Here is a 19183-nt window from a genome sequence, read left to right on the forward strand (position 1 = left end):
TTCATTAAATTCATGAGAAAGAGCTTGAATTTTACCATATAATCAGTCATAAAGTCCTGATGCCGAGGAGAACCAACATTAAGAAGATAATGACAAGCACCATAAAGACGTTGAGTATCATTAGTGTACAATAATTTGGCGTGTTCCTAGATTTAAAAATATGTTTCGTAGGAATGAAAAATTTGTTTTAAAGAGGAATGAAGGGTACCCTTGAGAACAATGCATAACTGAGCATAAACTTTCAACCAATGGGTAACTGCAACGGAATCAATAGTTGTCACATTCTGAGTAATATGATCAAGATACCCCTGACTCTTAAGCCAAAGTTTAACGTCTGATGCCCAAGTCGCATAATTAGTACTATATAACTTATCAATAGATAAATGCACATTGACATAGTTAGTATACATGAACGAGTCAGAAGCCGTGAACAAGCAAGAAAGTAAAAACCTAGAACTCAAAAGAGGCCCAATCAACACAACAAGGCTAGATCCAGATAAGGGAGGTTGTGATGAGTCCAACGAAGATGGTGGGCGACGGAGACAACGAGACACATGCTGTCACGAGCGACTAGAAAGTATAGCGGAAGCAAACTGTGATCGGTGTGTGAGAGCGTGTCTGGACTCAACTGGTAGCCATGTTGACGACGTTGTGGTTGCTTGACTGAGACGAGAAAAATTATGGTCACCGGTTGAAACTAATGCTCTAGTGATGATGACCACGACGATGAAGACTTTAACGGTAACAATGTCGACTCTAACGGCGACGACACTGTTAGTGGACAAGGCCAACGAACAAAGAACCTTATGCTCTAGATACCATGTTGAATATAGTAAAAACTATGTATGGGATTAATCTCCCTTGTTTTAAATATACACATAGGATCCTTTATTTATAATAGAAGAAATATGGGTTAAGCCCAAAATACAAATAAGAAATAATAACAAACTAACTAAAGATAAAAGATAAATATAAAATAAAAGATAATATATCTAAAAGTATGTATGAGTATATAATGCTCCAATAGACTACCACGCGTCTAACGACTAGGTTGTTTAGTAGCGCGAGATCATGTAATAGCTCGAGTTGTCTAATATACATAGTCGTCTAAGAGTCGAATTGTGTACGAGTCGAATCATCTAATAACCATAAATTGTCTAATAGCCCAAATTGCCTAATGGCCCAAAGTCATCTAATGAGTACCAAATCTAGTTTGACCCATCAAATTAATACTGATCCATCAAATGTCGCCTCTAAGACATGGTGCCTCATTTGACCTTTCTCACTAGTGTCCTCTAACCAAGTAATTCCAAACTCTACACCTTATCCTCATAGTTTTGGACTCACCCATCTCATCACCCTCTAGTATTCCCCTCAAAACCTTTCCTCATGGTTTTGACTAGATCTACAATGATCCATAAGATGGCAAACACAACCATGCTTATATCATCATGCAGAACAACATTTAGCATCTCATATATGTACTACCATGTTCTCAGCATCACCATACATTCTCATACACATTTCATCATATCATTACATATTATCATGTTCACTAAAATAATTTGCATGTTCATTTCCTTCATCTCATCAAAATCATCCCAAGGTAGTATCAACACATACAAGACATACTAATATATTTATTCATACAAATGAATCAAGGACTAAAATAAAAGGAAACTTAATCCTCAATCCATACAAAGAAGAATAAATGTTATGAATGGTAAAAATAAACAATCACTTGAAAAATACATGAATGACATAATGTAACATGCTAATTGATTCCATTTTTTCATTGAGAAATTTGACTAATGTTTCTCCAACTTTTGATATGTATCTCACTCCTCTTGGTTGAAGATATCTATGTTTGGTAATGGTTTTCATCCATAAAGTAAGAAATGAGTACGAGAGAAACACAAGGGATATAGAAAAATTGATCATCCATAAAGTACTCCTTATTTGAAGACAATTGAATATTTTTCAAAATCTTAGCCAAATTTGTTTTTAATGGATCATTTGAACTACTTAATCGCCTAAGAGACGACCTAATCATTTAATAAACTACTAATTTGTTTTTATTACACCATCTAGACTATCCAATCATCCAAGAGAGACCAAATCACTTGCTTATGTTGAAACCAACCTCATTATATGTTAGAGATACTATTAAGATGCCCTAAAAATCTAAAGTATCAAAATAACCAAGAAAAACTTAACTACAACTCATACATTGAAAACACTCAATTTTATGAGTTGATTTGGATTGTTTAAAGAATCATATCCAAGATGATACATAGCTCCCAAACTTGAGTCCAATGAGATAGAAAAAAATTATTATTCATCATAACCGAATAGGAGAATGCAACTTCAATGGGACTAATATAAAGGGTTACAAAGAATATGTGGTTTCAATGACTTTTAATATTTTGAGATTCTAACAAACATAACTTTTGAATAGTCTTGGAATTTACACGTAGCTAGTTTATCCATGTGCTTGCGTTGAAGGCTTCCGATAAGCCTGAGCGCTCTTTTTGTGCCGCTTTGCGCCAGTTAGTACCGGAACTCACGCCTGGGCGCCCTTTCAGGGGGCGCTTAGCACAGATGCTTTCGCAGTCATGCCTGGGCGCCCTAAGTTGGGGTGCTGAGCGCCAATCTCGTGGGCTTGGACTTTTTCTGTGCTCTATTTAAGGATTTGGACGTCCTAGGCTTGGTACCTTTTGACAGAAGAGGCGCATAAACACTCTCTGGGAGGCGGATTGGGAGGCAGAAGCTCCTATCTTCAACTTTTAGGGTTTTTCTATCTCATTCTTTTCGATTATTCATCTAGTTTCATTATGTCTATGATGAACTAAACTTCAATTGTTGTTGGGAAAACGATGTAATCCTTTGAAACTCTCATGTATTGAATTGATTCTTATTTTAAATGCTTTGTTCATTAATTGTTAGGGTTTTTCCTCTATACTCCATGCTTGCTTTGTTTAACTCATTCATAGCATGATAATTGATTTTGTCGATATGGACACATACGGGGAAATCTAGATCTGGGAAATCTCTCCCAAAAGCAGTAATGCCTAGACATAAGGATATGAGGGTTAGTTGCCTTTAAGCTTTGTGCGTTTATAATGCATAATTAATTGCTAGGGAGACAAAACATTGTAAACTAGTAATTTAGGATAGACTTTCTTCGCCGAGACATCGGGTCTAAAGTAAATTAGAAAGTGGCATTAACATTAATGAATAAGACAAATTCATAAATACATGAGAGTGGATAGGATAAGTCGAACCCCCAACAACATAATCATTCTATATTTTATAAACAAATCACCTGTGCATTCTTATTGTCAATTGATCAACACTTGCATTCCTGTTTATTTTCTGCATTTTAAACCAAAAGATTTTGTTCTCAAGTCATATTTAATCAAGAAATCACATAACTATTTAGGTCATGAGTCTCTTGGGAAACGATACTTGGTCTTACCATATTTATTACTTGATACAATTCGGTACACTTGCCGAGGTCTTAACAAATATACAGAAATATTATTGAATGTTAAAGTTCTTACCTTTCTTTGCCAGTTCTTCTTCTCTTGGGTCTTGTTGTCTCTCTTTCTCTACACCTTGCTTCAGCTTCTCTAGGAAACGCGTTTCTGCCATGGAGGTCTCCAGAGCCTTCACTGCTTCCACACGCGAGTCTCTCTTCACATTTTATCCTATATGCTACTTTAATATGGTATCAGAGAAGGTCTAGTACCTGCTTCGCCTCTGTTGCGCTCTGTTCTTGGTTTCTTTCCTATTCTCTTTGTTGTTCTTGGATCATGGAATACACAGATCAGACCAATAATCCTTCCAGCCCTTTCTATCTACATCCAGGAGAGAATCCTGGCCTCACTCTTATTTCTCAAGTCCTTAATGAGACCAATTATGCTTCTTGGAGTAGAAACATGAGAAGAGCTCTACTCTCCAAGAACAAGTTAAAATTCATTGACGGAGGGATCAAAAAATCCCAGAGAGATGACCCTCTTTTTGATTCCTAGGAGAGGTGCAACATGATGGTGCTTTCCTGGATCATCAAGACTCTCTCATCTCAGATTGAAGAGAGTGTTATATATGTGGAGGATGCCAAAAAGCTATGGGAAGAACTTAAAGAAAGGTTTTCTAAAGGGGACTAGTTCAAGATTTCTAATTTGCTTCAAGAGATACACTCCATCAAGCAGGGAGAAAGAATGGTTAGTCAATTTTTCACTGATCTAAAAATCTTGTGGGAAGAATTAGAGTCTCTTAGACCCATACCTTGCTGCATATGTAAAGTTCCTTCCAACTGTGATTTGTCCAAGATTTTTCACAAATACAGAGAAATGGAGCATGTTGTTTGCTTCTTGAAATGTTTGAATGACTGCTACAATACTGTGAGAACAAAAATTTTGCTCATGGAACCTCTTCCTAGTATTAACCGTGTTTTCTCCCTCATCATACAACAAGAAAGGCAAGAAAGGCATGATTCTGGAGTCAATAGCCAGAATACTGAGATTAAGGTCCTTGCCAACACTACTAACAAGCAAATTGAGTGGAGAAATGATCAGAGTTGGAAACCTAATGGACATGGAAATGGGTCTTGTAGTCAAGGAAGAGGAAGAGGAAAGAATTCAAACTATGGGAAACAGTGTTCCTACTGCCATAAGATGAATCACACAGTGGATGAATGTTACTCCAAGCATGGATATCCACCTTGGTTCAAAAAGGGGGATAACACCAGCTAAGGAAAAAGAGGACAAAATGAATGGAATTCTGTCAATTCCGCCTCTGCAGAATCACATTCTAACTCTGCCCAGATCAACACTAATTATGCTCCTAATACCTTTACTTTAGAACAAATGCAAAAGATATTACAAATGATAGAGAAGGTTGACAATCATTCTCACAGCATAAGTCAAATTCAGAGAAACACCATAAAGGATAAACAAGGTATGTTTTCCTAGATCATGGATACAAGGGCCACTGATCATGTGACCCATGACAAAAACAACTTTGTCACTTTCCGTAAGATTAAACCTATATCTGTTAGGCTGCCCAATAATGACATTGTCACTGCCCATTATGCCGGGACAGTTCAATTTTCAAAAGATTTTATTATCTTCAATGTTTTATACATACCTAAATTTTCTTTCAATCTTATATTTGTCCAAAGTTTAACCAGGGACATACATTGCACATTAATTTTTTCTTCTAAGTTGTGTCAAATACAGGACAACTCTACATTGAAGATGATTGGATGTGCTAATGTCTACAATGACCTCTACTATTTGCAATCTTTCCCTGTCTTTGACCAAGATTTAACTGTTAAGTTTGTTTTCTCCTATGAACATGTAAGCATAAACTTGTGGCATTATAGGCTAGGCCACCCTGGACACAAAATTGTTGAAAAGATATGCAAGAATTTTCCTTATGTTCAAACTACTTCTAATGATGCTTGTGATATATGTCATTATGTCAAACAACACAGATTACACTTTCCCAAAAGTGTTTCTGTTTGTACTAATTGTTTTGAAATTATACACTGTGATATATGGGGACCTATCTCCATTCCCTCTATTGATGGGCATAAATACTTTCTCACCAAAGTTGATGATTGTAGTAGACACACCTGGGCTTTTCTTATGCAAAATAAAGGTTAGGCTACGGATTTACTACAAAATTTCATTGTTAAAGTTAAAACTCAAATTGTCAAAACCATCAAGATCATTAGAACTGATAATGGGCCTGTGTTTAATTGTTCTAATGTGTATGGTTTTCATGGTATTGAGCATCAAACTAGTTGTTTTGAAACCCCACAACAGAATTCTGTTGTGGAGAGAAAACACCAACACATATTGAATGTTACTCGCAGTTTACTTTTTTAATCTAACATTCCCTATGCTTATTGGTCTTATGTTGCGTCCCATGCCATATACTTAATGAATAGGCTTCCCTCTCCTGTTATTAATGGAAGAACTCCTTTTGAAGTGTTATGTGATAACCCTCCTACCTATATAAACTTAAAGGTTTTTGGTTGTTTGTGCTTTGCTTCTACATTGGAAAATATTATAAGTAAATTTGACTCTAGAGCTAGAAAATGTATTTTTCTAGGATATAAGAATGGTATGAAGGGTTACATTATTCTTGACAATAACACCAGGGAGATCTTTATAAGTAGAAATGTGATTTTTTATCAGGATGTTTTCCCATACAGAAGTGAACAAAACAATAAAGATGCTCATAATAATGAAGAAGATAGAATGTCTTTTCTAAATGATATGTCTTGCAATTGTGATTCTATCAACAAGCAAAACTTGACTGAGAGTGGCAGAAATTGACAAAACAACACTGAGGATGTCAATACCAGTGTTGAAAACACTGATCCTATGGAGAATGAGGAAGTTCACAGCCAAAGAAAATCCAGCAGAATTAAAAGAACTCTTGAAATATTACATTCTTGAAGCTGACTAACCTTGATCCACATCTCTATGTATCAAAAATGGTTTGAAAACTCCTTATCCTATCTCTAATTTTTATTTTATGGGTCTTTGTCTGAAAAACACTTAAAGTACACCCTAGCTTTAACTGAAAGCAATGAACCCAATTCATATAATGAAGCTAGAAATAGTCCTGAATGGACAGATTCTATGCAAAAGTAAATTACACTAGTACAAAAGCAGCGTATAACGTCACGCGTTCAACGTCCAACTATTGAAAAGCCAACGTTAAAAATGACCAGTGGCATTTTTGTAAATAAATACAATTATTAGATGTCGTTTAGAACTGTAATTCGACGTCAATTTGTTATAAGACGTCGAATATTGAGATGTTCGACGTCCTATTGGATAAATTTTGCAAAAATGTTTGGTCCGAAGGTGAAAATATACTTACGTATGACGTCGAATGCCCTAGCGTTAAACGTTAAAATGTTAGTGAATTCAATAAAAATTTGAGCGGGAGATTGAAAATTCTTTCACTTTATCTTAGCGTGCGAGACTTTTTTCCTCTGTTCAAACATTTCTCAAACGAAGTTTGATGGTCATCATATGTAATATTTCCTTCATTTGATACAAATGCAGGTTAATTAACTACTTTAGGTATGATTTTCGTTTGTTTTGACCGATTATTTTCGTGTTCTAGTCCTTCGTAGGCGCATTCTGCTTTCTCTCTCACGGGTGGCAACACTTTATTCCGACGAACCCACCTTTTGAAGGTTAGCTTTCGTTTTCGTTTTGCAAAACTTATTTGTTAAACTTGTTTCTTGTTGTTGTTTGATTGAACTTGTTTGTTGTGGTTGTTTGGTTGAACTTGTTTGTTGTCGATACTACACTGCACGTTCATAGTTCGTACTTTATAAAATACCAAAAACTGAAATGTTTTGTTTTTCTGTTTTTCAAGTCTTTGTAGAGTTGTAAAAAAGTATCATAAAGGATCACAATTAATTAAAAAAATAAAAAAATTGATTAACGCCGTATATTAATAAAATTCGACGTTAAATAAGGTAATGTCGAATTTTTTAAATTCGACGTCAATTTAACATCTCCTGATATGACATCGACCTTAATTTCGACGTGAAATGCCAGAAAACACCGACGTTATACGATATTTTTGTACTAGTGTTAAAACCTTACAGGACAATAACACCTGGATTTTAACTCAACTTCCCCCTTGAAAGAAGCCTATTGGGTGTAGATGGGTTTACAAAATTAAACATAAAGCTGATGGTACTTTGGAAAGATATAAGGCCCGTTTGGTGGCAAAAAGGTATACTCAGCAAGAGGGAATAGACTTTATGGACACTTTTTCTCCTGTTGCTAAACTAACCTTTGTCAGATTATTGTTAGCCCTTGCTGCCTCAAAAAATTGGTTCCTACACCAACTTGATGTGGATAATGCTTTTCTGCATGGGGATCTAAAAGAAGATGTCTATATGGAACCTCCACCCAGTCTAGATGCTGACACTAAAGGACATCTTTGCAAACTGACAAAATCTCTTTATGGCCTAAAACAGGCCAGTAGGCAATGGTTTGAAAAACTATCTACTTTTCTCTTTTCAAAATTACATCCAATCAAAATCTGACCATCCTCTCTTCATCAAAAGAACACCTACAAATTTCACTACCTTGCCTATGTATGTAGATGATATTGTTTTCGCAGGTAATTCTATGGCTGCAATTACTCACATAAAGACACTTCTACATCATCAATTTCATATAAAAGATCTAGGAGAACTCAAATAATTCCTAGGATTTGAGGTTGCTAGATCTAAGAGGGGCATACATCTTTGTCAAAGAAAATATGCTCTTGACATCCTTGAAGAAATAGGAATGATGGGGAGAAAGCCTTGTTCTACCCCTTTTTTGAGCAACACATATTCCTTGTACAAAACCGAGAATTACTTGGATAATCCTAGTCTTTATCGCAAATTGATTGAGAAGTTGCTCTATCTTACTAACACTAGACCTGATTTGTGTTTTACTATCAATCTTCCAAGTCAATTTTTGCAGGAACCTACCAGCCACCATTATTAGGCTTTGCAGCATGTTGTAAGATACACAAAGTCCAACCCTTCAGAAGGACTCTTCTTTGCTGCTGACTCTGACATCCAAATAAAGGCCTTTAGTGATTCTGATTGGGCTACTTGTCCCAACACCAGAAGATCCACCATAGGTTTTTGCATCTTCCTTGGTTCTACCCTGTTAAAATAGAATGACTTCGTTTCTCACACCAAGAAGGGGGGAGGGGGGAATGAATTGGTGAATTGTAAAAAATATAATCTTTCAAAAACTATTTCACAAAATAAGATGCTTTTACACTTTTCTTGAATCGCAAGTTAAAAGATATGCAATGCAGCAGTAAACTTAATCGAATATACTAACAGCGTAATCGACTTAATAAAAGAATGTAGGGATTAGAAAACTTAAACGCTGATTTTTATACTGGTTCGGCCAAGCCTACATCCAGTGTCCTTCCAACCACAAGAGGCAAATGCACTATAAAGATCAAGGTTTTTACAACAAGGTTTATACAGAGACCTCACGTCAAAAATGTAAACACCTCTCTAACCCTCTAATCTAAATATAGGCAACAACACAAACAAGACCAGCAATAAGAACACCCTCTTCTGCTGTCTATTCCTTTGAGACACTCTCAAAATCAAGAACACCATTCTTCTTCCTGCTAATACCACAGGGAATCCAAGCCAATCTTCAAAGATTGCAAATCCTGATCATGCAGAATACACCCAGTTGTGCAGATTAATCAGACGTTCAAATCAGCAAGCCTTGCTTCTTAAGAAACCTGAAGTGTTTGATCACCACAATCAATCTTGTTTCTTGGAGCTTTTTCTTTCTCTGTAAGATCAAACAACTTTCTGTAAAAGATATGAAAATGTCAGATTCACAAAAGTTCTTACAGAATTCAAAACAACGTTAATTTATAGTAATACACTCATTATACGTGTTTTAATCGATTTCGCTACTAATGTAATCGAATGCATCTTGCAGTTATAACACACTAACATTAGTCAAGCTCATTAATTGAATGCACATTTAATACAATGGACTTACAATAAATGTCTGGTCAATATATTTAAAAATATGATCGTTAAGACAATTATGTCAAGCATTCAATCAGTTTTCAAAATAACAACCAACTTAGTCGAATACACATTGCATGTAGTCGATTAAGAAACATCACTTAGCACATTTTTGAAAACTTTTCTCTTCAAAATAACTCACAGCACACTTGATAAAAGTTTGTGCAAACACACGAGTTTTAATCGATTCATCCCATAATATAATCAACTTAAAACTGTTGTTTTGCTACACATTAAAGTTCAACCAAAGTGCTTGTGGTTTTCCATTTCCAAAAACTCATGTCATTCATACACATATAAAATCACATATTAAACACAGTAATATGCAATGAACAACACAATCATGTTCACAAATATGCTTATACAAATTTATCATAGTAAACAAAAGCATATAACATGTAAGCATAGAACATGTAACACAAAATACTCATGTGTTATTAATTATGTGTTGTCATCATAAAAAACACAGATTTTACTAAGATTGTAGGTTCAACTAAACTAGTGCTCCCCCTATCAACAATCTCAACACTCCATCATCTCATGGAAGTCAAAGACATAAAGTACTGTTTCGAGATCCTCAACAGAAGCTGAGTATCATGCTCTCGCTGCCACCGTATGTGAAATATAGTGGCTTCACTACCTTTTACAGGATCTTTACATGCAACCTATTGCTACTGTTGTTCTCTACTGCAACAACAACTCTTCCATGCATATAGCACACAACCAGAGTTTCCATGAACGGACCGAACACATTGAACTAGACTGTCATGTTGTGAGAGAGAAGATTCAAGCGAAACTTCTGCATCTCCTCCCTATTCGATGGAAGAACAACTCGCCGATATTTTTACTAACTTTCCTCACCGTGTTCGTTTCAGATTTATCATCCCCAAGCTTGGATTAGTCAATATACACCATCCAGCTTGAGGGGAGACTATTGACGTTCTCTGTTTTAGGTTGATTGTTCCTCAATAGGAGTAATTGGTTGTCAGGGTTAGTTTTTTTGTTAAGAGATAGGGATTTTCTACCAAAATCCCTCTTTTCTCTGCGTTTCAGGAACCCTATATATTTAGGGTTCCTTCCCCCCTTTTTCTCTTCTTGTACAATATATAGAAATATTATTGAATGTTAAAGTACTTACCTTTCTCTGCCACTTCTTCTTCTCCTATGTCTTGCTGTCTCTCTTTCTCTGCACCTTGCTTCATCCTCTTCAGGAAACGTGTTTCTGCTATGAAGGTCTTCAAAGCCTTCGCTGCTTCCCCACGCGAGTCTCTCTTCACGTTTTATCCTATATGCTACTTTAATAGAGGGAAAAGCTAGCCACACACCCTCGTCTTTATTTCCTTCCATATTCACTCAAATCAACAAATGCAAACAAGGACAATCATCGCTCTTATTTTTGTGTGAACAATGCATAACTAGAAGCACATAGGCTATATCCAAACAACTTTCCTTTTCCCTTTTTTTCTTTCCCTTTCCATCACCTCCTCAATCCAAACAATATACAAAGCCTTATAGTGGGTTTGAATCCAATGGATTACTATTCACACAAACGAATGTAAAGAAGAAAGTTCAAAATTCAATGTATACACAGAAAAATGTTAAGACACCAAAATCAAGATATAACTTTAATATCTCAACTTTCGTGCAATTTAGAGTAGATTTGCGAAGAAAATATCATAATCCATTATAATTTTAACGTAATTGATTATGTTAGAATGTGTATAAATATTGTATGTTTATTTCAACCCTCATAGAACTATAACATAACTAAACAATAAGTTTGAGACTTTGGGGGTAAACTGTGTCAAATTTGACTGCAGGAGTTCAGGTTTGTTCTAGTCATAGTTGACGCAGTCCCAACAATATTATAATATATAAAACGTTCTAATTTAAATGCCAAACGTGGATTAACATTAGGAAAGAAATTTAATAGTGTTATGACAAAAGAACTATATATATTTATTTTTGAAATGAAAATATATTTTTTATACGGACGAATTCTAATTTCATTTCAAAAAACTTATAATAGCATAGAACATGGTACAAATGTGACTAGAGGTCACCTTTTGAAAAAGATTTTTCAGTGGTCTTTACCTGTCTCCTCGAAAAGTTTTATTTCTTCATTTAGCATCTTAATCCATTAAGTGCCCTGTTCGTTTTCCAAAGAACTGCATTTTCTTATATATATGATCTAATACTCATACTTACATTGCGAATTGAAGAGAAAAAGAATTTCAACTGAATAGTTAAAAAGGAAAATTGAAACAAAAGCGTGCATCTTTCCAAGGAGCCCATAGATTGTTGTCTTGCCACTTCTTTGTGGTGGTGGAAGGGCACATGCTTTGAAGAAGTCCTCTCATTTCCATCTTCTTCTATATGCACATACCATTCATTCCACCCATCAAAAAAAGCCATTTTTTTTCTCATGATCAAAGTTACAATGCCTTGATATGGCAGCTCTTTATGAAGTAATCTGAGAAGTCAATGTATTTAGTCCACAATGGCCTTAGATGAGGAAAAGCTATATCTAGCCATGGCTTTGCCCTGCCATTGAAATGGATGACACCAGCACCCTTAGCATCAGCAAAACTTGTACTTTCCTGATATCCCAATCCCAGCATGTGCCAGAAAGGATCAATACTGTGGACATGACCATGGAATGCTATTAATCCAGGTGGTAATGTCCCTAGCTGCCACAAACTGAGGTCTGATTTTATATTCTGCATAAAACATAACACAAATTACGTGTTATTATACTATGTTTTTCCAAAATGGGGACTGAAATTTAGTTTTTAACATATCAATACCTGCTCAACCCAGTAATGGTATGTAGAGCTTATATTGGTCTTCCTCCAAGCATCAAGGTCGAAAATGTTCATGCCATAAGCCCAAGCACATTCGTTGGGATCAAAATTTTGGGATATTAAAGGGTGTGAGAAGTTCAAATAGCTTTTCAACCTCTTTGACATAACATACTTGTCTTCTCCACTGCATGTTTCTACTGCTCCATTGACTTTTCCATTCATGTCAATATCCCACAGAGGTGAAAGATCAGTTTGTACCACAATGTCATCGTCCAGGAAGACCACCTTGCTAAGGCTTGAGAACAGCTGCATTGAAAAATGTATTATGGCAGTAAGCATCATCACAGGAAAAAGGTAAACATACAAAAAGAACTTTTCTTCATGATTCCATCACTTTTACCTCTGGAAGATGTATGCGAATGTGATTCATTACTGAATTATACTTAGGACTAAGTGTTTGCAGCTTTGCTGCAATTGCTCTAGGCTTCTCAGTAGTATTTGCAACAATAGCTGATGATCCTCCTCGAAACTGTGATCTCACATTTTGATCTTTTTCCATTGCTTCCAGCACAGGCACCTTTCCCTTTGTAAACCAATCGAAGTGGTGCAGTGCCTTGACTTCAATTATGGCAGGTGATAAAGGGTGCAAGGAGAACCAAGCTTGCATGGGATAGTAAGTCTTTCTGTCTGTAATTACGTGCAGAACAACCTTCTGAGGTTGCAAACTGTTGCGAACAAGTGATGTTGCAACCACAGAGGCAGCGAGCACATTGTCGGAGGCAAGAACATAGTGAAAGTAGTTGTTGTCAACCAGAGCAGGGACAAGTTCTGCAGAGGGTAGCTGAAGGCGTGCAGCTGCATTGTTGGTGTGCTCATTGGCCAGCTTCAAGCCAAGGCAGTGAAGCTGTTTTGGTATGCTGCTTGATGCTACATGACGATATAAATACTCTTGGATTTTGGCTTCTCTGGTTCTTTGTTCCATAAGGGTCACCTAAGAAAATGTTCAGAATTTAAGTGGGAACTTGAACTTGGAAAGTTCCTACTTTTGTTTTAGATTAGTCTTCTAAATTGCTCTAATTTGAAAGAGTGAGAAAATGGTACCATTTCTCTGAGTTTAATTGCAAATGTCTTGGCATCATATCCACCTTCCTTTATTAGGACCATGAACTCTTCTAAAGTCTGAGGTATATCAGTCCTTTGCTCTAATTCATCTTTTCCAAGAGGTTGGTCTAATATTTTGTATATTACTTCTGGGACCTATCACAAACAAGTGTCATTTTCAGCCACCAATAGATAATTGTGGTCAATTAGTTAACAGATAGATTCACATGACAAATATAATTACTAGGAGTTAAGGACATTACATTTGACTCAAGACTTCTTCCCAAAATCTTTGGCCTCAATTTTTTTCCCAGGCAACCTGCAAACGTTAATCAAAAGGTCATATACATGCATAAATAAAATACCTGGTGGAATTTATAATTTCTAGACTTCAGAGAGTCATGCAGTTGTTTCAAATTCAAAAGGTTGCAGAATGTATCATTATCTTTAGAACTTGATATTTGCAAATTGTTGATTCATACCAAGTTTTGTAACATAGCATCAAAAGAAAATACAATAGCAGGACACAAGTTTACCCAACAGTAACCAATGATGAATCTTACCACACTAATACAGTGCCAAATACATATTACAAAAGTTCCATTCCAGCAAAGGAAAATAAATATAGATAAGTATCCAAAATTCCAGTCCTTTAATTTATAGAAGTGCCGTTAATCAATAATCATAAAAAACTTTGAATTCAGCCATAAATATAGCCATTAATAAATCATGAAAAGTTCATGTATGCTGTGATATATTGAAAAATGCAAGCCTCATTCACGGAGTCACATCTTTATGTGTTTCTGTTCATGCATGTGTATGTTTTGTAAGTCAGAGAGAGAGAGAGGGTGATAATGTACCTATGGAAGAACACTTGTTTTCTCCATCAATGTTATCCACTGCTGTCAGAACAAACACAAACCTAAGAAGGAATGTGAAGAACAAGAGTGAATAGAAGAGCATCCGATAAGATAGCCTCCTTGATGCAACCTTCACTTTGATAAATTCCTTCAACCCTTTTCCCGGAAGCACAGTGACATGCCTCAAACTGGGTGATATCTGTAGCAACATTTTATCCAAAACACAACAAGGCAAGGAAACACCAAAAAGTGGAAACACACCAACACTGCCCGGAGTCCCTCCTCTTCAACCAGTAGTTTTAGTTCTTTTCATTTGACAAAATTCACCATCTGATCAATGACAGTGTTGAAAAAACTTCAAGATCCCACGTCAGGTTATTCTGCAAAAAGGAAGGTTTTTGATGCTGCTCAACGTTGCTATCTTCACCTAACCTTGCTTAGCATTTGGGACAGGCAGCATGTCAATGGGGGTGTTTGAGGCTTTTAATATTGTTGTGGAGGGCTATGAGAGGAGGGGGTTGTTAAGGAGAAAGAGACATAAGACTGAGAAGGACCATGTTGTTTGTTTCAAGTTTCAGTCTATTGACTTGGTTCTCAAGAAGGCAAATTAAGGAAAAAAGGGTAGAAAAATGAACCCAAAAGAAAATAAACAAAAAAAAAAAAACCACGTTGGCGTGTTCTTGGCTTTGCCTCCACACGAAGTTCTTCTGTCTGTTATGCAGAGTTTGGAGTTTGGAGACTATGACAGAACGGAACTTCTACATGGAAAATGACTTCCTCCCTTTCTCTCTCTAGTGTGTGGGGTTCAGGATGTGGTTGTTGGAGTAAAACTTCAGAAAACATTAATTCCATTCCCTGAAGAACAATGAATTTCCAAAAGGGTGGCTCATTCTCATTGGTTTCTGGAATATTGATATCTTGCTGAATCTGATAAACTTTTATTACTAACCTTGTTTACTTCTGCAGACATTTCTTTTTCTTTTAACAGTTGTTCATATAAATGATCATTTAATATTTAACCAAAGTAGTAATGTATTCATAATTTTTTATTTAACATACAAGAAAAAATGGTTATTTATGCCATTTGTTTATCATAAAGTTACAATAAAAAAAAGAAAGAGTTTACTATTTACAGACGAAAGTTGCTGGTATACTCATAATACTGTCAGTAATGCAGCTGTTTTGGTATTATCCATGGTTACATCAATATCAGTGACAGAAAGTTATCAGTATTGTTTTCAGTTACATAGATTAAAATATTTGTCTGACTAGTTAAACTTCTCTTTATCCAATTCAAAATTCTGTCCAACTAAACTAATTAAATTTAAATTCGAGTGAAATATATCAGATGGTATTTTAAGATAATGTACTAATAATAAAAGAAATATAAAATTGAATTTTAAGGTACATTTTACCCTCTTGAAAAACTATATTGTAAATTAATATCATTATAAATGTTTTACAATACTGTAAAATACTAAATCAAATTAGGACAATCCTATTTATCTTAATTTTACACTAAATCTAATTTAAAACTTAAATTAATCACACACTACAAGAATAATTGATATTATCGACGGTCCTAATTCATCGATAATGTATCAAATCCGTCGGTAATTGTCGTTTACCGACGGTTTACCGATGGTCAAAATACCGTCGGTAAAAACATTGTCGGTAACTTTTACCGACGGATATTTCAGCCGTCGGTAATTATCGAAGGCTTTTGACCTTCGGTAAAGTCGTCGGTAATTACCGAAAGCTTTTGGCCTTCGGTAAATCCGTCGGTAATTACCGCGATCTGGTTCTTCTTCTTTTTCTTCCTTCATCCATCTGTGTCATTTTTTTTTTCGTTTTCATGAACTCCGCCACCAAAAAAGCATCACGCCAGTAACAAACTAATTTCCAAAGAATCAAATAACCAATTTATTTTCAATAGTTAAAATCATAGGGAATCATGGAGAGTTTTTCTACAATTCTTAGTGGAGAGCAGCGGTGGATTGCAACAGAGCAGCGGTGGTGGAGAGCAGCAGTGGTGGAGAGTAGCAGTGGTGGAGAGCAGCGGTGGTGGAGAGCAGCAGTGGTGGAGAGCAACGGTGGTGGAGAGCAACGGTGGTGGAGAGCAGCGATGGAGGGGAGCAGCGGTGGTGGAGAGCAGCGGTGGTGGAAAGCAGCGGCGGTGGAGAGCAACGATAGGAAGAAGTATTACACTGAGATGGAGAGAAATGAGAAGGAGAAATGAGTGTTTGCCACATATATTAGCACTGGATGCGAAACTAGAGCCGGAAAATTTTTGCATTTTTACCGACGGTCAGAAGCCTTCGGTAAATCCGTCGGTAATGTCGTCAAGCGAAATAATTAGCGGGAAAATTGAGGTTTAAGGTTTGTTCTTAGGTGATTTAAGACTTGTGTAGCTTTTAGTTCAATTAAATATGAGGAGAAATGTATGGAATCTGAAATATGAGTTTTAGATTTTTTATTTTGGTGAATATGTTGGTATAAAGATCTAAAACTGTTGGTATAAAGACCACTCGTCCTTGATTTCACATGTCAAAACTCCTAATTTTCTTGACTAGAATAAAAAATCAGCGGTGCCTACGCACCAGAAAGCCGAGAGCTTTGGTGCTCAACTATAGTAGGGTGGCACTCAAGCACCTTTGCGCAAAGAATGGTGCTCAACGACAAGGATGTGTCGCTCACCGCCAAGGGCTTTTACATATTTTTTTTGTTGTGTGATTCTTCTACTTTTGTGGTTTCTTTTAAGGTTGATCAATACTTAAATCTTACTATAAATGATCTTTATATAATATATATATATATATATATATATATATATATATATATATATATATATATATATATATATATATATATATATATATATATATATATATATATATATATATATATATATATGTGTGTGTGTGTGAGAGAGAGATAATGTGATGAGTGTTGCGAAAGGGGAATTTCATGGGAAATTCTTAACAAGGTGTTTAAGTAAAGTATTACAACTTGTCATAGTTCGACATTAATATTTATATTTGAATTGGTCGAGTATAAACATCATATACATGCTGAGAATGAATTTGGTTTGGAATGAATTATGTTGTATGATGTTTATAATTGCATAAATGAATTATTTTAATAATATTAGCCTACCCTTCTTGTTTTGTTTTTTATTTGTTTGTGTTTGTTGTATACTTTGGAATGAACAATTAATGGGTGTCAAGAGAGGGAGATAAGGTTTTCTTAGAGCATGCTTTCGGAAGAGATGATGTAGATGCTTAGTGATTAGTATTGTAGATGTTAAATTTTGGATTGTGAATTTTAGAAACCTTTTGTAAATAAGTAAATAATTATTAATAGAGTTATATATATAAATTTGAATTATGATTATTTTTTATAACTTTATGGATATTTTATATCTTCTAGTTAATTGTTATAGTTTTATTGACTTTGTAATATTTCTTTAATAATATTTATACTATTTAAATGAGATATTACAATTAATCTTTCGTCTTCAATGTTTATTTCATAAGTTTATTTTTAATTTTAGTTTTGGTCATATAATATTTTGTATAAAGTTATTATTTTATACACAAAATTATAATTTTGTATTTAAAATTATATCCAATTAAATTTTCATGACTTTTAAAAATGATGATTTTTCCTATTTGATGATCAAAAAGTCTAGAAGATTTATTATATACAATGAAGATGATACGATATATATTATTTTCCATAAGAGACATTATTTTTACTCATCTCATTCCGTAAATTTCAATCCATAGCATTATTTGTTGTGAAATTATCAACTAATTTTATTTGATTTTCCTGTATTTAGTTCACTAACATTATAAACATTTTGTCCCATTATTCACCTTTCTTAGGAGTAGAAATTCGTTCCATAGATTTGTGCAGATTTGTGCACGTCATTCCTTTAATAGATGAAGAATTATAGGATCCTTGAATGTATATATATGGTACTATACTCTTTGAAATAATACATCAGAATTATTCTTTAAACCTTCTAATATGGTATTAGAGCCATGGTTAGAGCCTATCCTAGCGAGTTCTAAGTGGGTATTCTATTCTTCTATTCCACCCGCTATCGGGTCGTTATCGGACCACCCAATTTCTACTATCACGCACGAGATGTCTATACCTCAGTGTGAAGGGGGTGTGTTGAAAGTCTCACATCGACTAAAAATAAGACCAAATTATAATATATAAGTGAGGTGCAAACCTCACCTTACAAGCCGGTTTTGTAAGGTTGAGTTAGGCTTAAAAACTCACTTTCTAATATGGTATCAGAGTCAAGTTAGAGCTTATCCTAGCGAGTTTTAAGTGGGTATTTTATTTTTCTATTCTACCCAAAACTCACTTCTAATAGACAACTAATAACTAATCATGTTAAGAATACATAAGGATGAACCCGTGGTAGAAGAGATAGAGAGGTTAGAGAATAAATAATTGCATCTAAATTAAACAAAAATATTAAATGAAAAAACTGCATCTAACTACTGGTATCAACAAATACAAATATTATGATATTTATACCGTGTTGTTATATAAAAAGTACTCGTACTCATTATTTGTATATCTATTTGTAATATTTATTTTCTTTTCCGTTGTGAATTTTATATGCAAATACAAAACTATGATAAGATACTGTCACGAAAACACACGACTTTGTAATATAAAAATTGAATGTATTGATGTGGATGTGTGTTTATCTTTTCTTAGGATAAAAGGAAAGAATTAGTAAGTTTACCAAAAGATTAAATGCTACATAATTGGAAGTGGGTTGG

At 35.0% G+C, this 19183-nt stretch overlaps 1 protein-coding gene across 1 annotated transcript; it reads right to left on the minus strand.

Annotated features, from left to right (window-relative positions):
- Nucleotides 1-11766: 11766 nt before the first annotated feature.
- LOC108339788 (probable galacturonosyltransferase 12) lies at nt 11767-14928 on the minus strand. The gene is made up of 6 exons (XM_017576993.2): nt 14376-14928; nt 13779-13834; nt 13516-13671; nt 12815-13405; nt 12418-12720; nt 11767-12330 (listed from the first exon to the last, which is right to left on the minus strand). The coding sequence occupies exons 1-6, from the start codon at nt 14584-14586 to the stop codon at nt 12046-12048; spliced, it is 1602 nt and encodes a 533-aa protein (XP_017432482.1). The 5' UTR covers nt 14587-14928; the 3' UTR covers nt 11767-12045.
- Between the last annotated feature and the right edge of the window lie 4255 nt (nt 14929-19183).

Source organism: Vigna angularis, chromosome 5 (assembly GCF_016808095.1).
Source record: "Vigna angularis cultivar LongXiaoDou No.4 chromosome 5, ASM1680809v1, whole genome shotgun sequence".
NCBI lineage: Eukaryota > Viridiplantae > Streptophyta > Magnoliopsida > Fabales > Fabaceae > Vigna > Vigna angularis.